Consider the following 22878-nt stretch of genomic DNA (forward strand, 5'->3'; position numbering starts at 1 on the left):
AGGTGTGTACACTGAGTTTAAGAGGTGCCAATGGGATCTGATACATACTATTTGCTCCAGTAAGAAAGCAAACAGAGATTAAGTATAAACAATGGTTGACAATGGATTATATCTCCAATGATTATGAATTCATCTTTCCTTTTATAGAACCATCACGTACCTTAGACATATGCATTCTGCTACTAGGACTTGATTTTTAAGGAGTACCAAAATGGATTTCCTCAGTCACCCATGACTCCTTTCACAAATTCCATTTTTAACTTCATGTTCTTACCTTAACAATGCCTTTTTTCTTGTGATATTTCTCTCCAAGTTTTTTGGTTATAATTTTCACAATTATTTCCTAAAAATAACAAAAAAGGAAAGACAAGTTATCTTTTCTATTTTACTCCTTCATTTTAAACTGTGTTCACCAAAAATCATCATAAGATGTGACTACTCTGCTAAATCATGTGTCAAACACAAGGCCCGCGGGCCAAATCCGTCCCGCCAGGCCTTGCAATGTGGCCCGCACCGCGCTGTCATCACTGCACTCCGCTGCATTTCCATCACAATGACAGTTTATGACTGTTCAGTAAACCATCCGGCCCACGATTTAGGCTGGATTTTAGATTTTGGCCCCTTCTCTGATTGAGTTTGACACCCCTACGCTAAATAATAAAATTTGGAGTTCTAAGCCTTCCCAACAATGGCACTTCCTTAGTAATCTTTCATTCCTTCTTTCTCTTTTTATTAAATACAGCTACCGAGAGGAAAAAATATATATCTAATGGCTGATTTCCATAGCAAAGGTTTCTTAAAATCTAGGACTTTTATAAATAAATCTAAACTCTATTAACTCATGTCCTTCATAAACAGCTTCTTTCTCTCTATCCATTTAAGGAAGTGGAAAGTGTTAAGGATATTATACTGCTGGTGTTCACTGCTGATAAAAATGCAGATGCCGCCTAAACCGGTTTGGCTCAGTGGTAGAGAGTCAGACTGCGGACTGAGAGGTCCCAGGTTCAATTCCGGTCAAGGGCATGTACATTGGTTGTGGGCACATCCCCGGTGGGGGGTGTGCAGGAGGCAGCTGGTCGATGTTTCTCTCTCATCGATGTTTCTGGCTCTCTGTCCCTCTCTCCTCCTCTCTGTAAAAAATCAATAAAATATATTTTTTTTAAAAGAAAAAAAAAATGCAGATGCCAAGAGTCTCGCTGGGAATTCTCAGGACATGACACTGTACAGTGTTCTTTTCTCATTATGTTGCTTTCATTTTTTATACACATCAGATCCCTCCAAGATTAGCTCCAATTAAAAGTATCAGAAATCCAGGCTTATTTAATACTAGAGACCTGGTGCCTGGGTTCATGCACTCGGGGGGTCCTTTGGCCTGGCCTTTGCCCTCTCACAATCCGAGACCCTTTGGGGAATGTCAGAGGCCCAATGCACTGATTTGGACTGATCCCTGCAAGCCAGGCTGAGGGACCCCACTGGTGCAAGAATGTGTGCACCAGGCCTCTAGTATGCATATAAGATCTTTGGTTAATCTCTTTCCACCCTCCCCGCTGAGACTCAGTCTGTTTCATGTTTCCATGCCTGTTTGTTGAGCATCTGCCTCCTGGTGATCATAGCAAACAGATGAGTGGTCAAACAGTCAGCCAGTTGCTTAGGCTTTCATATATATAGATTAATGCATTCTGAGTTTGCTTCTTCATTGCTATTTCCTGATGTGAATTAGCTGTGTCATGGCTGATAATCAATATTAATCCATGTAACTTATTGCTATATTCACTACAGTAATTCTATATTTGCTACTTCAAATAACAGTAACAGAGGTACTAGTTCAGGGAACCTTTTTTCTGTGAAGGGCCATTGGATATTTATAACATCATTTGAGGGCCATACAAAATTATCAACTTAAAAATTAGCCTACTATATTTGGTTTAATTAACTCACTCATAATGCCTTGGACTTATGTAATTTCTCAGGACTTAATATGGCCAGCAGGCTGGATGTTCCCCACCCTGGTAGATGGTCTTGAGTACTTCACTAAGCCATACTAAAAATTGTATGAACAAAAATTCAGTAAGGACCTTGGGGGATGATATTTAATAATAGAAAGACATGTTTAAGAGAAGACTTGAAAAAAAAGAGCTATAGAGAATGCTTTGAAGGGTCTTATTTTTAAGCTTTTATTTTACTAAGACTTTCTAAATGAAATGAAACCAAATAATATTAAAACAGCTTCTCTGAATCAGCCAGAGGACTTCTGGGGTAAATCGAAGGCCTTCATTTAAAGATAGATCTTTACATCATTGAACTTAATGACACTTATAATAGATCTGTTCAAAACCTTTCTTTTCTGAGTTCAAAAAATAAAGTTTTCCGAACTATTTCTGTAAACTGCTAGCTATTTTAATAAACATAATGCCCCTTTGAAAATAAGAAACACACCGAGTCATTCTCATTTTATACGTAACACTCTGTAAAAGGAACTATGTAGAAAAGCTCCAGAATTTACAATATAAGAAAATTAACAACAGAAAATAAAATTTAATTTTAAGTTTTGTCAATAGGAAGAGAATTTTTAGACTAATTAATTTTGGAATGTTTTGTCTTTTTTCTTTTAGTTTGTTTTCTTTTCCCTTTAAAACAATGGTTCTTAACCAAGGGTACATGTAAGATTCACCTGGGAGATTAGTGAAAATGTGCATTTCACACCAGGATACTGGATGTTGGGAGTACTAAATCAGGTGTATTTTGAAATCCCATGGCTTATTGTAGCCTAAGCTTTTGTGTCCAGAGGACGACTGTATAAAATAAACTTTTCTATGATGTTTGCTATTATAGAGATGGAGGTAAGCATAGGATAAAAAAATTTCTTAATCACTAATGGTTAATAACTGCTTTAATCAGAATTATTTTTTAAAATATATTTTTATTGATTTCAGAGAGGAAGGGAGAGGAAAAGATAGAAACATCAATGATGAGAGAGAATCATTGATTGGTTGCCTCCTGCATACCCCGCACTGGGGACTGAGCCCGCAACACAGGCATGTGCCCTTGACTGGAACTGAACATGGGACCTTCAGTCCCAGGCTGATTTTCTATCTACTGAGCCAAACCAGCAAGGGCATTTAATCACAATTTTAAAAAAAATATATTTTATTAATTTTTTACAGAGAGGAAAGGAGAGAGATAGAGAGCTAGAAACATCAATGAGAGAGAAATATCGACCAGCTGCCTCCTGCACACCCCCTACCAGAGACGTGCTCACAACCAAGGTACATGCCCTTGACCGGAATCGAACCTGGGCCTCTTCAGTCTGCAGGCCGACGCTCTATCCACCGAGCCAAACCGGATTAGGCTTAATCTCAATTCTTGATTACATTTTCATAAATGTTCAAATGCTAGCTACTTTAATAGAGGAAACTAAAATAATTCATGCATGGTATCTTCCCTTCAGGTCCTTCCTTTACTAATAATTTTGACCCAGATTCTACTCAGACACAAAGTCAGGGTGACTAAAGTTTCCCAGGAAAAAGAAATTTACTAGTTGAGAATACAACCCACTGAATCAGATTGTCAGGGAAAACCTGGCTCATCACTTCCTAAATGACCCTGAGGAAATTACTCAAATACTTTATACCTCAGTTTCCTCACCTACAAAATGGTATAATAACATTAATTACCTTATAGAGCTTATATGAGAATTAACTGAAATTATTTATCTAAAATTATTACTTTATATTTAACACAATATTTTTGTATTAAATATCTTATTTCGTCCTCTGTCATGTGATCCTGAGGTAGAAATGTTTCCCATTATACACAAATATAAAGTAAGTCATGGAAGCTAAATTATTTCCAAACTAGTGAGAGAATGACTATGAAGATCTGAATCAGAACTTTGGACTTCTTGACTTCTGAGGTTAGTACTTTTCTTATTTTTCAAGTCAAAAATTCTCTAAATAGCACAGTACTTTTCCCCTCTCCTATTATTGATCAAACCAACTTCTTTAAGAATAATGAAGGCCCTCTAAAGGTTTTATGATTTCAATAAGTTCAAAACAGAACCATCAACTGACAGTAATTTAAAAATTATTCAAATGTTTACAAATTGTTATAAAATTATCTTAAAATAATAAACAATAAGTAAGCAATAAAATATAACTTTCCTTGAGGTTGTAAAATTCAAATTCTTTTTTTCTGTACAAAGTACATAAATGGGTATCCTAAGTTCAATAAGATGTAAGTTGATAACAAGTACTTTTGCATTTACAATTCTATTTAATTCCATTTCTGAAACTACCATCTTTTGTCATATGGCTAAAATGGAAATAATTCCAGGCTTAAATTCAAGATGCCATAAACAAGTTTGGCATTAAACTCAAGAAATATTACCAGCCTAATAAACAACAAGTAACCCTCCAATACAGGTGCAACCAATAATTAAAGATCAAAGAGTAAAAAAGCTCACTGAAGTTATGTCTATCTATGTAGTTTATATATATAGTTGAGAAATTTAGTCATTTATACCAAATACTACTTAAATCATTCACTTAAAATTACATATATAACTTAAGACACTCCAACTGAATACATACAGGCTGTAGCCAGTAATCTGTTCGGGCAGCTCTTTTCTTTTCCTCTTCAATCTGTAGAACACACAAGACAATTATTAAAAAATCTCTTTAGGTGCCCGGCTAGCTCAGTCGGTAGAGCATGAGACTCTTAAAAAATCTCTTTAAAATCCTCAATTTGTATGAAAAAAATTTTATTTAGGAAAAGAACAACAGAAAACACATACTTCTCAGAAGATCAACAATGTAATTTGCATGTAACATGTTTTGACACTGGGTTTTGATATTTTTTAAAATGGTTTAAAAATAATATGTCATAAAGCTTCCAACTGACCAAGAAAATAAACACAAGCAACCTCTGCTTAGAAAATACTGCAAGGTAATCTGACAGCGCTACAGTACTGCACTCCCCATGCTTCCTCCCACGTGACTGTCATGAACTATTAATAGAAAACAGGATGTTTTAATGTGGTAAAAACACTTATAGTCCTGACCGGTTAGGCTCAGTGGATAAAGCATTGGCCTGCGGACTGCAGGGTCCCAAGTTCGATTCCAGTCAAGGGCATGTGCCTTGGTTGCGGGCACATCCCCGATAGGGGGCGTGCAAGAGGCAACTGATCAATGTTTCTCTTTCACTGATGTTTCTGACTCTCTATCCCTCTCCCTTCCTCTCTGTAAAAAAAAAATCAATAAAATATATTAAAAAATTAAAAAAAAAACAAAAACCTACTTATAGACCAATTTATAATAGCACAGCATAGTTAGGTACAGAGTGTTATGGTAAAAAGGAGCTACTCTGTTTGATAAAAATAATAAAACTTGTAAAGGGAAGGGATGAAACATATCATCAAGAGAGATGTACATAAAAGGGTGATGGAAAGATCAAAAGGCATACTTCATAATACTAAAGGGTTTGATACAACAAGAGGATATAACTCTGGTAAACATATATGCACCCAATATAGGAATACCTAAATACAGTAGAAAACAAAACAAAACAAAAAAACCTTCTGGAAGATATCAAGGAAGAGATCGACAGCAATACAATCATAGTAGGGGATTTTAATACTCCACAGACATCACTGAATAAATACTCTAGACAAAACATGAGTAAAGAAAAAGCAATCCTAAGTGACTCACTAGATCAGATGGACTTAACTGACATCTTCAGAACATTTCACCCCAAAGTTACAGAATATATATTCTTCTCAAGTGCACATGGGTCATTTTCAAAGATAGACCACATATTGGGTCACAGGCAAAGTCTCTCCAAATTCAAGAAGATTGAAATTATATCAAACATCTTCTCAGACCACAATGGCATAATATTATAAATCAACTACAATAAAAACAAGCAAAAAAATACTCAAACACTTTGAGGCTGAATAGCATGCTATTCAACAATGAGTGGGTTACCAAAGAGATCAAAGAAGAAATTAAAAACATCCTAGAAATGAATGACAATAAAAACAAAACAATCAGAAACCTATGGGACACAGTGAAAGCTATGTCCCTGAGAGGGAAGTTCATAGCATTACAGGCCTATCTAAACACACACACACACACACACACACACACACACACACACACACACACACACACAAAGAAAAACTGGTAATAATTATCCAACTCTACAACTTAAAGAATTAGAAAGAGAGCAACAAGAGAAATCGAGTGAGCAGAAAGAAGGAGATAATAAAGATCAGATCAGAAATAAATGACACAGAGACCAAAAAACAATACAAGATTAATGAAACCAAGAGCTGGTTCCTTGAAAGGATAAACAAGATAGACAAACCTCTAGCCAGACTCATCAAGAAACAAAGAGGACCAAATTAAACAAAATCAGAAATGAAAGAGGCGAAATAACAACAGACCCCACAGAAATAAAAGGATTGTAAAAAAAAAAAAATACTATGAACAACTCTATTCCAACAAAATGGACAACCTAGAGGAAATGGACATATTCCTAGAAAAATACAACCTTCCAAAACTCAATCAAGAAGAATAAAAAAATCTCAACAGTTGATAACTAAGGAGGAAATTGAAGCAGTCGTCTAAAACTCCCAGCAAACAAAAGCCCAGGGCCAGACAGCTTCACAGGGGAGTTTACCAAACATTCAAAGAAGAACTAAAACCTATCCTGCTCAGACTATTCCAAAAAACTCAAGAGGAAGGCACATTCCAAGCCAGTTCTATGAAACCAACTTTACTCTAACTCCAAAACCAGATAAAGACACTACAAAGAAAGAGAACTGCAGGCCAATATCCCTGATGAAGATAGATGCTAAAATCCTCGGCAAAATTTTAGCAAATAGGATCTAGCATTAATAGAAAGATCATACACTATGACCAAGTGGGATTTATTCCAGGGATGCAAGGCTGGTACAGTATCCGAAAATCAATAAAGGTGATACTATCATATAAACAAACTGAGAGACAAAAATCACATAATTGTATTAATTGATGCAGAAAAGGCATTTCACAAATCCAGCACCCTTTCCTGATAAAAACTCTCAGCAAAGTGGGAATAAAGGGATCTTACTTCAATATATTAAAAGCCTTATATGACAAACCTATAGCCAAGATAATACACAATGAGCAAAAACTAAAACCATTTTCCTTAAGAGCAGGAACAAGACAGGGATAACCACTTTCACCACTCCTGTTCAACATAGTACTGGAAGTGCTAGCTATAGCAATCAGATAAGAAGACATAAAAGGCATCCAAATTAAAAAAGAAGTAAAATTGTCACTATTTGCAGATGACATGATATTGTACTACATAGTATCATATACAGTATTCAAACTCCAAAGATTCCATCATAAAACTACTAGACTTAAGGATACAAATTAACACCCATAAATCTATGGCTTTTTATACAATAATGAACTCCAGAAAGAGAAACTAAAAAATCAATCCCATTTACCATTGCAACAAAAAAAAATTAAGATACCTAGGAATTAATTTAACTAAGGAGGTAAAGGACTTGTACTCATAAAATTATAGGATGCTGAAAAAAAAGATAGAGGAAGACATAACCAAATGGAAAAATATATCATGCTCATGGATTGGTAGAGTCAACATCATTAAAATGTCCATACTACCCAAAGCAATCTATAAATTCAATGCAATCCCCATTAAAATACCAACAACGTTTCAAAGCCCTAGAAAAAACTCTCCAAAAACTCATCTAGGATTTAGAAAGACCACGAATAGTTGCAGTGATCTTGAGAAAGAAGGACAAAATTGAAGGGATCACAGTACCAGATATCAAGCTATACTACAAAGTCACAGTTTTCAAAAATGCCTGGTACTGCCACAATAACAGACATATAAACCAATGGAACAGAACAGAGAACCCAGAAATCAACACAAGCCATTATGCTCAATTAATATTTGACAAAGGAGGCAAGGGCATACAATGGAGTCAAGACAGTCTCTTCAATAAATGGTGTTGGGAAAATTGGACACATACATAAAAATAAAAAAAAAGAAAGACGAAAGAAAGAAAGAAAGAAAGAAAGAAGAAAGAAAGAAAGAAAGAAAGAAAGAAAGAAAGAAAGAAAGAAAGAAAGAATAACTAGATCACCAACTTACACCATACACAAAAATAAACTCAAAATGGAAAAAGGACTTAAATGTAAAACGGGAAATGATAAAAATCTTAGAAGAAGCCATGGACAGCAAAATCTTTACTGATACAGCTGATTTGTCATAGCAATATCTTTACTGATATGGCTCCTAGGATAATAGAAACTAAGGAGAAAATAAACAAATGGGACTACATCAAAATAAAAAGCCTCTGCAGGCGTCTTCAAACTACGGCCCGCGGGCCACATGCGGCCCGCAGAGGAGTCTGATCCGGCCCCCAGGTTTTTTGGGCAGTGAGCGCAGCCGAGGTGTTACAGTAGGAATTAGTAGTTCATATAGTCCGGCCCTCCAGCTCTCTGAGGGACCATGATCTGGCCCCCACTTTAAAAAGTTTGAGGATGCCTGCTCTAGAGCAAAAGAAACCATCAATAAAACAACAAGAAAGCCCACCACAGGGGAGAACATATTTACCAATGCTATCTTCAACAAGCCTTTAATCTCCAAAATTTATAGGGAACTCATACAACTTAACAAAAGGAAAATAAACAAGTCAATCAAAAAATGGGCAAAGGGCCTAATTAGACACTTTTTGAAAGAGGACATACAGAAGGCCAAGATACATATGAAAACATACTCAAAGTCACTAATCATCTGATAGATACAAATCAAATCAACAATGAGGTATCATTTCACACCAATCAGAATGGCTATCATCAAGAAATCAACCAACAAGCGCTGGAGAGGATGCAGACTGGTGTAAGACAGTATGGCGTTTCCTCAAAAATTTAAAAATGGGACTTCCATTTGACACAGTCGTCCCACTTCTAGGAATATATCCCAAGGAAACAGAAACACCAATCAGAAAGGATATATGCAGCCTATGTTCATAGCAGCACAATTTACAATAGGTAAGATTTGGAAAGAGCCTTCTAGCAAGTTCCCGTCAGTAGATGAGTGGATTAGAAAACTGTGGTACATCTACAAAATGGAATACTATACTGCAGTAAAAAAAGAAGGAATTCTTACCATTTGCGACACCATGGATAGAACTGGAGAGCATTGTGCTAAGCGAAATAAGTCATTCAGAGAAAGATAAATATCACATGATCGCACTCATTAGTGGAATATAATGAACAACATAAACTGATGAACAAAAATAGAACCAGAGTCACTGAAGCATTGAACAGATTGCCCAACCTTTGAGAAAATGCAGGGGGTGAGGGGGTAAGAGATCAACCAAAGGACTTGTATACATGCATATGAGCATAACCAATGGACACAGACTGGGAGGGCAGAGGGTGTGATGGCATGTGTTAGGGGGACGGGGGAGGCCAGGGAGAGGTCAATGGGGGGAAAAGAAGACATATGATACATAGAAGGGCAAAAGGAATATTTAGGAGTACATTAAGAATTTTCTGCAGAATTGCTCTAGAATCCAGGTAAAAAGTATGGCCCTAGATCCTGATAGTTATGTTTTCAATAGCTCACCAAATAAACTTAGCCATCAGGTTAAATCAAATTAAAACTAGTTATGTCACAGCTTCTTTTCTACTTGCTAAAAGGCAACAAGTGGAAGTTAAGACAACAGGAGAGCAAAGGTTAGTGGGAGAATCCTTGGAGGATGCCAATTTCACAGCCACCGAAGGGAAACAGAGCTTTCATGTCTAGCTCCCATTACCACTGAAGTCCTTCTCTTTGAACTCCACATAGTTGCATGGAGAGTTCTGAAGACAACACTTGCAGCAAGAAACTAAAGCTTTTGGAAATTCTATTCCAGTGAAACTGCACTTAGGTTTCTTTTTCCTAACCTAGCATGTGCACATTTTTTAATTTTATAGTAACCTAACAAAGGTGAAACTATTTAAGTTTGTTTCCTTGGTTTAAGCTGCATCATTCCTCCAATGCTAAAGAGTAAACAGAAAGTTCATCAACTGTACCTCCATGATTTCATCCAGTGCAGACTTCTTTTTCTTCTTTTCTTTTGGTTGAGCTGAGCTATGGGAAGGTTCTTTTCGTTTCACTGATGCTGTGGCCTCTATCACCTTCAATGCACTTGGTCCCAAAGAACTGACAAGAAGAACTGCTTGTTAACAAAACTATACACAGAGAAAGGCTTTAGAATGTGCAGAATAAATAACAGAAGAAATGTGTTATATGATTCATTTATAACAGATCAGTGGAAGCAATGAAGGAGTCATCGGCATCCCTTACACGATTTGACACCAGAACATGTAATCCTTCCTGCCTTCATCTACTGTTACATTCTCCTTACTCCTTCAGCAAGTGTCAATATAACCAGAATAGCAGAGTGATGACAGCATTGGCTTCAGTGTTAGGCACTTCAGGTTTGAGGTTACTTCTCTTAGAACTTTGAGTAATGAACTTTTCTAAGCCTCAGTTCCTCATCTATAAACTAGGGGTCCAGTACGTGAAATCGTGCTGTGCAGCCCTGCCTTGACACCTGAACCACTCCACACAGAGCTCCAGCCTGGAGCTGGCCTTCTCTGGCCACTTCAAGCCCGCCCTCAGTCCCTCCAGAGGCTGGCGCCTTCCAGCTTCCACCCTGTCTCCAGATCAGCACAGTGGCTCACCCCCATCATGGCACCAGGGGAGAGTGTGGAAGCCTTCCGCCTGCTGCGCTGTGCTCCTTCCCCTGGCAGGTGGTGGCGAAGGACTGGTGAGGGGGGTGCTATGGGCTCTCAGCCCTGCCCTCCCCGGGATGGGATAGTCCCACCTCCTCCGGTGCCTCTCCGCTTCCACCCGGTCTCTAGAGCAACACCTCACTGCGCACGCGCAGGTAACCTCCTGCGATCAGTATTACACATTACAGCATCCCACCCCTTAGCATATTAGCTCTTTATTATTATGATGGGGATAATAACGTGACCCAACTCTGAGCTCAAATGCAGGGATCAAATGTTTGTAAAATGACTGCTAGAAATCTAACACATTATTGTTAGCTCTATTTTTTAAAGCAAAGGTCTTACCACGTCACTTATTTTTTTATTGCCTGACCTAATTGACAGTGTAAATTCTAATTTTAAAAAAATATATTTATTGATTTTTTACAGAGAGGAAGGGAGAGCAATAGGGAGTTAGAAACATCGATCAGCTGCTTCCTGCACACCCCCTTCTGGGGATGTGCTTGCAACCAAGGTACATGCCCTTGACCTGAATTGAACGTGGGACCCTTCAGTCCACAGGCCGACACTCTTATCCACTGAACCAAACCAGTTAGGGCGATTTTAATTTTTTCTTTAATGCCGATATGAAATTGTCATCACTGACCCCAGAGTACTATCTCTGATTTTTATGTTCACTGGCCATTATAAACAATTAGCTATTAACTGAGCCATGCCCTTACAAGAACATTGTAAATTACCTTCTTTACCTCTGACTATAAAATAAAGGCTCAGCTTGCAGTCTGTATCTTTTCTGTGGTCTCAGCCAGGCACAGAAGATCCACCTAGACCTGGCTTATTCTGTCTGTCTTTTCTTCATCCTTCACCAGCCCTCCTCAGGCTTGCCAAACCCTTAGCTGTGCTGGCACGGCATACTAGCCAACCTCCTGCAATCCTCCCCAGCCCTGATAGTGCACTGGTGGGGTCTCTCAGCCTGGCCAGTGACCTCTCACAATCCAGGACCCCTCAGGGGATGTCTGAGAGCCAGTTTCAACCCAATCCCGCAGGCCAGGATGAGGGACCCCACTGGTGCAAAAATTTATGCACAGAGTCTCTAGTATAACTAGAAAAGAACATGAAAAATGATAAGTACCTGACTACATGCTATATCAGGGTTTGGCAAACTGCAGCCTAAGGACAAAATCCAGCCTGCGGCCTAACTTTACAAATATGATGTTACTGGAACACAGCATTCTCATTCGTTTACATATTGCCTATGTTTTTGCTTTCTTACTCTGACAGCAGTTAAATGTTTGTGACAAAGACATATCCTGGTAGGATCGGGCATAAACAGGCAGTCGAACATCCCTCTCACAATTTGGGACTGCTGGCTACCAACTATTCGCCTACCTGCCTTCCTGACTGCCCCTAACCGCTTCTGCCTGCCAGCCTGATCACCCTCTAACCACTCTCCTGCCAGCCTGATTGATGCCTAACTGCACTCCTGCCAGCCTGTTTGCCCCTAACTGCCCTCCCCTGCAGGCCTGGTCATCCCCCTGCCTTCCCCTGCAAGCCTGGTCTCCCATAACTGCTCTCCCCTGGAGGCCTGGTCATCCCCCTGCCTTCCCCTGCAAGCCTGGTCTCCCATAACTGCCCTCCCCTGCAGGCCTGGTCATCCCCCTGCCTTCCCCTGCAAGCCTGGTCTCCCATAACTGCTCTCCCCTGCAGGCCTGGGTCCCCCCCCAACTGCCCTCTCCTGCAGGCCTGGTCGCACCCAACTTCCCTCTTCTGCCAGACTGGTCACCCCTAACTGCCCTCCTCTGCAGGCTTGATTGTCCCCAACTGTCCTCCCTTTCAGGCTGGTCCCTCCCAACTGCCCTCCCCTGCTGGCCTGATAGTCCACAACTGCCCTCCCTTGCAGGCCTGGTTCCTCCCAACTACCCTCCCCTGTCGCCATCTTGTGTCCTCATGGGGGAAGCCATCTTTTGTGTTAGATGATGATCAATTTGCATATTACTCTTTTATTAGACAGTATTATTAGATAGGATAGAGGCCTGATGCATGGGTGGGGGCCAGTTGGTTTACCCTGAAGGGTGTCCTAGATTAGGGTGGAGGTTCACTTAGGGCATGGGGTGGCCTGGGCTAGGGGCCTGTGGTAGTTTGCAGACCAACCATGCCCCCTGGTGACCCAAGTGGAAGCCCTGGAATCTGAGATTTATTTATTTTTTATAATTGAAACTTTTTAGCCTTAAGCAGAGGCCAAGGCTGGCTAGGGCTGCAGAAACTTGGCCTCCTCCATCGCTGGGGGCAACTCAAGCCTCCTGCTCTCTCCAGCTCTGCAGAGATTTAGTTCTCTTCTATAATTAAAAACTTTGGCTGAAACCGGTTTGGCTCAGCGGTAGAGCGTCAGTCTGCGGACTGAAAGGTCCCAGGTTCGATTCCGGTCAAGGGCATGTACGTTGGTTGTGGGCACATCCCCAGTAGGGGGTGTGCAAGAGGCAGCTGGTTTTTTCTCTCATCGACGTTTCTAGCTCTCTATCTCTCTCCCTTCCTCTCTGTAAAAAATAAATAAAATATAAAAAAAAAAAAAAATTTTTTTAAACTTTGTAGCCTTTAGTGAAGGCCTGGACCTGCCAGGATGTGCAGAAAGCTTGGCTTCCTCCATTTCTGGAGAAACCCACGCCTCCTGCTCGCTCCATGGCCACAGCCAACTTGATTGGGTTAATTGGCATACTCACTCCTGATTGGCTGGTGGGTGTGGCTTATGGGTGTGGTAGAGTGATGGTTAATTTGCATAGATAGGATGACCAACAATGACTTAAGTATTAACTATGTGGCCCTTTACAGAAAAGTTTGTGGACTCCTGCCTATATTATACCATCTAGAAGAGAAGGCAATTCTTACTGAGTGACCACTAGTGCATTTATACTGTACTAGGTGGTATACCAAGGAGATGACTCAATAATGTAGTCTCTATTCTCAGAAGACTGTAACACAGCAGGTAAAGCAAAAAATGTATACCCTGGCTAACATTTAAATTTGCTAAATGGACTATGATAGAAAAATAAACAATATTGCAGTAGCAGAGGAACCATTAAGTGGCGGAGGATGCATGGAGAAGTAATAGTTTATCCATGCGAAGCCTTTAATAAAAAAACCCTTTCCTCAAAAGACAGTCATCTTATGACAGGCAAGTGTATGGAAAAAAACAGCTGCTAATCACACTGTCAAGCAAACCAACCATCAAGCAAAAAACAAAAAGTACAACCAGAAAAAAATAATTTATAATACTGCAGTTTTTCTTTCTTTCTTTTCTTTCTTTTAATACTGCAGCTTTTAAAATGTAGTCATCAATATTTCACAGAAATTCTCAATTTCTAAGATACCTGTTCAAGCAACTTACCTTGACTTGGAAGATGTTGCTGTCGAACTACATGCTCCTTTATTCAAATTAAATGCCACTAGGAGAAAAAAATTGGTATTGCATATTTTAGGAAAATGATAATAAAAATTATCAGATACCACAATATATCCACACAGAAATTCACGGGCATTTTGTTTTTGTTGTTTTCCATGGGCATTTTGAATAAATGAGAGCTGGAATAAATTCCTGTAGAATATGCTGGATGGATGCTCACAGGGCTGGGAAAGACCTTCATGATCAAGGACTTAGCAGACAGCCTGCACTGCCTTTCTACTCTGCTGCTTCCCTCTCTTCACTAACAGGAATTCAATTTTGTTTAAGTGTCCATACCTCTCAAACATGGCTAAAAGGGTGCAATGGTCTGAATGTTTGTATCTCCCAAAATTCATACTTAAATTAGCTGAAAAGGGAATGCCGAAGGCATCAGGATTACAAGGTGGGACCCTTGGGAGGTGATTGGTAAGGGTGTTTTGGTATAAATAAATCAAAACAATCCCATTCCCTTCCCTGTGACGGTTCTTTAGGTGGACATGTGATCAATGACATCCAAAAAGAAGTCCACTGGCGGGAGGAGTATCTGCTCATAAGGAACTCCTGGAGAGATGCTCTGTCTGTCATCCTCGGGACAATGCTGGGTCTGCATATGATGGCCAGAAGTGCCAGCAGCCACCTCTTGTCCAGCTGCTGATAGTTCAGCATCCTGCACTACCCTACCTGTGGAACTCTTGATATGACAAAATAGTTCCTTATTGTTTAAGCTAATTTGTTATTTGCCAGTTTTGTTTTTATTTGTAGCTGAGGGCATCCCATCAAATTCATCAGTAATGCCTTTTTATAAATGAGAACAATGCAATCCTGACAGATTGCATCTTGCTTCCAAACATGCCAACTTTTAGCAGATCCAATGCAAAAGCATCCACATTAATAAAAGAAAAACAAGTAAAATTACCTTTCTCTTCATCATTTTCTCTGCTTAATTCTGTAAAAACAGGGGCTTCCTTGGGGAGAAAAACAATTTGAAGATTGGTTCACAAAGCATTTACTAACAATATTCAATACTCCTATATTAGTACTTGCTACCTATGTTGCAATGTTGCTCTAAGATACAACTCTAACATGATAGTACTCTACCTATGTTGCAATGTTGCTCTAAGATACAACTCTAACATAATTAAGAAATTATATGTGTTATAAATATTCTCCAATTAAGAATTATTTTATTGGATTTTTTTTCTTTTGTTCTCTGTTGTATACCCCATGTCTATAAGAGTGCCTGGCACGTAGGAGGTATCCAATAAATAATTTAGAAATAAATGCCTTGATCTACTTATTCTAACCCCTGAACCATCACCATGCCTGCCCACCCTCCCCATTTACTCTGGTGTTGCCCATTCTTTAAGACTTCTCAACCCAGGAATTGTATTTACCCTCAAATATTTTATGTCCTCTCCAGGCTGGAGCAAGCTCTGGCTCCTCACTCTCCCACACAGTTTATCTCCAGCCCTGCATTAATTACAATCAGGAGAAATTATCTGCTTATTTCTTTCTGATTAACTACTGCCTCTTTTGAGAGCTATGAACACTGAGGTTTAGAAGATTATACAATTACATAAGATTGAGTAGTCAGTAAGTCAGGAATTGACCCAGGTTTGTCTCAACTCCAAAACCTGGGCTTTTACAATAAATTCAGCCATGATCTTTCTCCTCCTACTTAAGGCACAATACTTACAAAACTCAATTGAATACTTAACAAAACAAGCAATTTTGCTTCTTTCTATTGCCTCTCTCAATAATACCGTACCCACCTGTTCTTTCCCTTCCAGACCTCTTCTCACTTGTTCTTCAATAAATTTAGCAGTTTTTTCTTCATCATCAAGGTCCTGCTTCTTCTTTTTCTCTAGTTCCAGTTGCCGGCGGATAGTTTCTGGGTCCCTGTCTATGTACTGAATGTACCAGCCTTTAGGTGTCTCATCTACTTTGCACAAGCCTTAAAAAAACACACAGATATAATAAATTTGCACATAATTAAAGCTGAAGGTAAATATAAATGTTCTATCTTTGCATAATTTACACATTCATTCAAATATAGAAATTCTTGCAGTACATGAATTTTCCATACTTATAATTAATGAGATTTATGTATTTCAAGTGGAATAGTCTCTGTCTTTGAACATAAATTACTATTTTGATTTTTAGCCACCTAGGTTGAGGAAACATATTTAAACATGAAAGTATTATCTTGCTTGGCAATTAATCAACTGTGTGTGTCTAACATTCAATGAGTACATGATATTTTGTTAATGTAACTAAGTGAAATTATTCCCCTAAAATGAAATAAAATAGCACACTGAGTAATTAAGACATTGAATAGGTAATACATTGACACAAAATTTCCCTTCTTTTCTTCTCCCCAACTTTTCATCCTATGAGATTAAAAATGAATAAAGCAATACATTTAAAAAATCTACTTAAGAGGGATAAGAAGATTCCTAAAGTGAAATGAATACGGGGGGCAAAAATGGAAGAGGATTGATAATGATCCTTAATATAAATGAGAAGTTGCTTCAGTGATAAATCTTGGCACTGTCAAACGAGTGATTTCAGACATTTATATTTAACTGCAATATACAAAAATCAACCCTGGAATATTATGCTTCTCTCCCCATTTTGTTTTTTAATCCTCGCCCAAGGATATGTTTTTCATTGATTCTAGAGAAAGAAGAGAGGAAAAAGTGAGAGAGAAACATCAATGTGAGAAACATTAGTTGCCTCCAGTACTTGCTCTGACCTGAATTGAACACTCGACCCAGGATTGAACCATTGACTTGGAATTGAACCCTCTACCCTCAGCTGTATGGGACGATGCTCTAACCAACTGAGCTACATCAGCTAGGACTCCACAGTCTTTTTGTTTTGTTTTAAATTTTTTTGTATGTTTTTATTGATTTGAGAGAGAGAAAGAGAGAAGGAGAAAGAGAAACATCAACGTGAGAGAGAAACATCATATGCACCCTGACTGGGGACCGAACCAGCACTCTGGACATGTGCCCTGACCTGACTGGGAATTGAACCCATTACCTTTTGGTATATGGGACAGGATCCACATTTTTTAAATTACCTTACTCATCCTCTTTCCAATAAATTTATATAGAAACTATGACACTCTCTCTCTCCCTGAAATGGAGCCACATAACTGCTATTATTTAAATACTAGAGGCCCGGTGCACTAAATTTGTGCATGGGGAAAGGGGTGTGTCCCTCAGCCCAGCCTGCACCCTCTCCAATCTGGGACCCCTCGAGGGATGTTCGACTGTCAGACATCCCTCTCACAATTCAGAATTGCTGGCTCCCAACTGCTCGCCTGCCTAACTTCCTAATTGCCCTAACCTCTTCTACCTACCAGCCTGATCACCCCCTAACCACTGCCCTGCCAGCCTGATTGGTGCCTATCTGCTCCCCTGCCAGCCTGACTGTCCCTAAGTGCACTCTCCTGTAGGCCTGGTCACTCCTAACTGCCCTCCCTGAAGGCCTGGTCACCCCTAACTGCCTTCCCTGTAGGTTGGTCACCCCTAACTGCCCTTCCCTGCAAGCCTGCCCCCCTTGAACTGTTTTTCCCTGCAGGTCTGGGTCCCCCCAAACTGCCCTTCCCCACAGGCCCAATCACCCCCAACTTCCCTCTTCTGCTGATCTGGTCATCCCTAACTGCCCTCCTCTACAGGCTTGACTGCCCCAGATTGCCCTTCCTTGCAGGCTTGGTCCCTCTCAACTGCCCTCCCTTGCTGGCCATCTTGTGACAGCTATCTTGTGTCCACATGGGGGCAGCCATCTCTGATCACATGGGGGCAGCCATCTTGTGTGTTGGAGTGATGGCCAATATGCATATTACTCTTTTATTAGATAGGATGTCTCATTCTTACCTTCTCTGCCCAGCCATTTGGTAAAGTCAGTCAGAGTTTCCCACTGAGTGGCATTCATGTGGATGTGTTCTCGGTGGCTGATATATTCATTATAAACAATGTTGTTGTGAACTCTCTTAGTGCCTAAAAACAAAATGTGAAACTATGATCCTGAGCAGGTTATAGACCAGAAAGTTTTCTGTGCATAATACATAAAATGCTTACCAAATCGTCTCCTGAGAAGTTCTAGAAAGTCATTTCGGAATTCCCTAATTAAGAAAGAAAGGAAAGCATTAAAGTATTTTCTATAAATACATAACATTATCTTCCTGAAATTTAAGCCAGTTTGAATTCTCAAAAGATATATGAAACATTTGTTGAATATTTATTTGTTATGAATCTTTTAAAAATGAACAAGGAAAGAATCCCCAAAGATTATAGTTTTCAAGAATTCAAGTTAAAAGTCAGTTTGGAGTTGTAGCAAAAGTGACTACACGTTTTTGGGGAGGGTCCTTCATGAAATCTCTTAGCACTATTGACTGTGGCATAACAACCCTTGTCTATTGATAACAAAACTGCCCTTATTTCATAAGAAACTGGCACTCAATGTGTCCCTTTGAACTGAGCTCACTGTGTTAAGTGCTAGATAAACATAGGTGAATAAAACATGAATCTTTACCTCAGTTATAATTTAGCAGACCCAATCATAACAAAAGTCAAGTTGAAAAAGAGATGTAACAAAATGTCATAGGAAGAATTAAGGGAGATATCCAGAGGTGCCTAGTGGTGATTTGTAATATGGGTGGTGAAGTGTAAATAGGACTTTTACAGGTGAAGAAGAGAAGGCCATTCCCAACTGGCACAGAGAAATGAAAGATGAAAGAATCACATGTTTGAGAAATGACAATTGAATTTGGCTAACATTGAAGACAGAACAATAAGAAGAAGATGTACCTAGTAGCTGGACTATAATATTAGAGCTAATTTTTGAAGTACCTTGATGGTCATGCTATAGAGGTTGGGTTTATGCAGACAATGGAAAAGCATAAAATAATTTACTTAGCTAACTTGTGACAATCTGTGACTTAGAAAGATAATGCTGTTGGAGCATATACAATAGTTCTCATAGTCTGGTCCCTAGACCAACAGCATTAATGTCACCTGGACACTTTATAGAAATGCAATGTCTACAGCCCCATCCCAGATCTACTGAATCAGAAAGGGGTATGGAGTCTGCCATTCTGTCTTCACAAGCCCTCAAGGTGATTCTGATTGGGCACTGGTTTGTGAACCACAGGCAGAGAACAGGTACTAATTCAAGAGGATCAGAAGCTGCAGGCCAGGAAACCAGTGAGGAAGTCACTGAAATCTTTTAGGTGGAGACAATGAGGATGATTTCTGTGACTGTGAGAATAGAAAAAATACATTTAAAGGCCATTGTAAGGGAGAATCCACAGGAAAGTATTTCCAGAGAATGCTAGGTTTGCAGCTTGGCAGTCTGCACAGGCAGTTTTTAGCCAGCAAAGAATAACCAGTAGGTGAGGGGGAGAGGGGAGAATCCTATGTCCAGCTTTAGAAATGTTGGCTCTGAAATGGCCCTCAGAAATACAGATTAGAATTGCCCCCCCCAAAAAAAAAAATCTATAACTCAAGATAGATGTTTATGAATGAACATTCAGACTTAGGAATTTATGTTTATCCAATCATAAAGGTAACAGAAGAGTAATGTAACTCATGAAGACTGTAGAATGGGGTGAAAAGAAGCCAAGCGGGCACCTGGAGGACTTTCTACATTTGAGGAGCTGGGAGAGGAAGAGGAGTTAGTGAAGAGAGTGAGCAGAGGGAGTGGTAGGAGGAAAACCAGGGAAGAATATAAATCAGAGAGATGTTTCAATTGAGAGTTAAGATTTAATCCATTGAAGAAAGATCAAGGAAAAGGAAGATGGAAAAAAGCATGAGTGACTCTTCAGGAGTCTAACAGAGGCAAAAGGCGCTGTGGTGGATGGACTGAATGGGAGGGAGGGGGCAAGGAAAGCACTGAGTGTAGATGGCTCCTGCCAGAATGTTATTTCCCAAAGTGCACTGTAAGTACCCTGGTGGCATTCAAGACAGTCCTAAAATCAAAAGACCTACAACTTTAGAAAAAAAGAGATGGAGAGAAGCAAGACTAAATATTAGTAATTAATAGCTAATATTATTGAGTACTAGGTACTCTTCTAAACAATTTGAAAGTATTACTCAGATAGACTCATATAAACCCTAAGAAGAAGAAACAATACCTGGACGAGGGGACTATCTTTAGTCTCATTTTAGAAATGAGATTAAAGCCAAAAAAAACTTAAGTAATTCACTACTCACATAGCTCATGAGTGGATTTAAAGAATTTCAAGTCAGGCAATCTTACTCTAGAGCTGTGCTCTTAGCCACACTTTTAAAAGAAAAGATAGTTTTGTTTGTTTGAAGTGAATAAAAAGAAACACTGAACTGTGAGGAATATTTTTTAAATAATTTCATACTATGATAAATTGTACAAGGAAGACAGAAACTGAGCACAAATATAACTATCATGTTAATATGCAAGGATAAACAGAGCCTTCCGTACATAAAATATTAATCATCTATAAAATGTCCAACTGAATGAGGTTTATGAGATAAGAATGTCTTTGAGTTACTTACTCTGAAAAATAATCCATAAACTGCTGAGGATTTTCTGAAGCCAGCAATAGTTGTCTCTGATGAGATTCGGACATACAATGACACTTAAAGCCATTCTACAAAAATGTAAAGGGAGTAGTTAAATTCTGATTTAGGTCATCATAATGGAGCCTAAGTAGAAGTATTTAATTAAACTCTAAAAAGTTGCTCTTTGATGATAGACTGTAAAAAGTAATAAAATCACTAGCCAAATTACCAAGCTGAGTTTTACAACCCTGCTAATCAAAGAATAATTCCAGGTATTAAAGAGACAAAAAAAAAAAAAATAGTGCTTTAGAAAACATTAGTAAGAAACACTTCTATGCACAGTAAAATAGGAGTGATTTCATTTTTTGTGTGTCAATTTAACAAATTACTGTTGAGTACCTATTGCACACAGAGTGTGTGTTATACAAGTGCTTTGAGGAATATAAGGAAATAAAATGGGCCATTAATTTCCAGTAAGGACACTATTTTTCACCATCTTTTCTCTACTTCAGCTATTATCCAAAATACATTGTTGCATATTACATAAACCTTATATTAAACACACTAAATCTATATCTGCTCAGCTGATTATAAAAATATTAGAGGCCCAGTGCACATTGAAAGGAAATTAATATGGGTGGTGGAAATTAATAAATTAAAAGGTGGCCAGTAGGGCAAGCCTGGGCAAGGTGGGACAGACACCCACTGGAGCCAACCTCCCGCAGTCCCTCCCCTGCCAGCTGCACCTGGGGCGGTGCTGGGGCTCAAAAGGCATCTGTGCTGTGAGCAGGGTCCCTTTGGCAGGTGGGGTCCCTCAGCCTAGCCTGCGGGGATTGACCCGAAACCAGAAGTCCAACATCCCCCAAGGGGTCCCAGAGTGCAAGAGGGCACTCTACAAAGTTGCTGTTGCTTGGCAGCTCCTGCATTGAGAGTCTGCCCCATGGTGGTCAGTGCGTGTTATAACAACTGGTTGGATGGTCACTTAGGCTTTTATATACACTGAGTGGCCAGATTATTATGATCTCTGATTATTATTGAGTACTAGGTACTCTTCTAAACAGTTTGAAAGGATTACTCATATAATATAATAAAAGGCTAATATGCAAATTGTCCCGTTGGCCAGGAGTTCAACCAGCAGGCAGGCCGGCCCACTGCCCATGTCCTCTCCCCCTGGCCAGGCTGGCTGGACCCCACCCATATACATCCATGCACCAGGCCTCTAATATATATACATATATATTACATTACATTACATTATATTATATTTGCGTTCAGAGATCATAATAATCTGGCCACTCAGTGTATACAGAAATACATTTTGACTTTGTATCTGTTCTAAAGAGCATTTGAACCTGATTCTTCACCAGTAATAGAAATGAAAAATGTGCCTCTCCTCCTGTAACCCCTACCTCAGTGAATAGGAGGTATCACACCCAGTCAAGACCAAGGCTGGCATTCTAGTGTCCTTCTCTTTCATCCCACAAATCACTAAGCCCAGTCAGCTTTCTTAATAACTCTTATCCAGTCCCTCTGCTCATTCCCATTGCCACTATCCTGATTTCAACACTAAATCTTGACTAGGCTAGTTTCAAGGAAACCCAAGGGAGTGGATAGGTAGGAATGGAATACTCTGGGCCTGACCTTTCTCGCTCTCAATCTTCCAATACCGAGAGATGAAGACAGAGGCAGAAACTTATTAGGGTCAACCTCTCCTCCCCAAGGCTGTCCTCCAGGGTTGGGAAGGGAAATAAACAGATCTGGGGGCAAACAGACCTGAATCACCACAAATGCCTTAAATGAAAGTATTAAGCATTTACTTTCCTTTTCCTATTGGAACTGTATTTTAGGATAACATTTGAAAATAATTGAATAGCCCTGGCTTATTTTTATAAATGAGTAGCAGCCAATAATAAATGTAAAAAGAATTAGAAAAATAACCGCTCTGCAACCCCTAATGAAATAATTGACTCAGACAGACAAAGAAGCTAAAACACACAAGTGAAAGGAAAACTAGATTTATGGTCATGATTCCAAAGTATCACCCTACTAGTTGCATGCTCTTGCAAGAGGGAAAATATTACTTTCTAATATTTTC

At 39.3% G+C, this 22878-nt stretch overlaps 1 protein-coding gene across 7 annotated transcripts in view; it reads right to left on the minus strand.

Annotated features, from left to right (window-relative positions):
- Positions 1-22878, minus strand: part of KIN (Kin17 DNA and RNA binding protein) — a 38304-nt gene that overhangs the window by 13187 nt on the left and 2239 nt on the right. For 3 of the 7 annotated variants that reach the window (XR_004992107.2, XM_036461366.2, XM_045588626.1), the window contains exons 2-9: positions 18327-18370; positions 18123-18245; positions 16011-16192; positions 15155-15203; positions 14185-14242; positions 10098-10227; positions 4590-4640; positions 275-343 (exon numbers count right to left, since the gene is read on the minus strand). Coding sequence is in view for 6 of the 7 variants with exons in the window: in XM_036461366.2 (XP_036317259.1) it covers positions 275-343; positions 4590-4640; positions 10098-10227; positions 14185-14242; positions 15155-15203; positions 16011-16192; positions 18123-18245; positions 18327-18370 (706 nt within the window). In the remaining variant the exon portion in view is untranslated. Of the gene's footprint in view, positions 1-274; positions 344-4589; positions 4641-10097; positions 10228-14184; positions 14243-15154; positions 15204-16010; positions 16193-18122; positions 18246-18326; positions 18371-20777; positions 20873-22878 lie in introns of all 7 variants that reach the window. The other 4 variants (XM_036461374.1, XM_036461395.2, XM_036461372.2 and 1 more) reach the window with 4 other exon arrangements.

This window comes from Pipistrellus kuhlii, unplaced genomic scaffold (assembly GCF_014108245.1).
Source record: "Pipistrellus kuhlii isolate mPipKuh1 unplaced genomic scaffold, mPipKuh1.p scaffold_m20_p_1, whole genome shotgun sequence".
Classification (NCBI taxonomy): Eukaryota; Metazoa; Chordata; class Mammalia; order Chiroptera; family Vespertilionidae; genus Pipistrellus; species Pipistrellus kuhlii.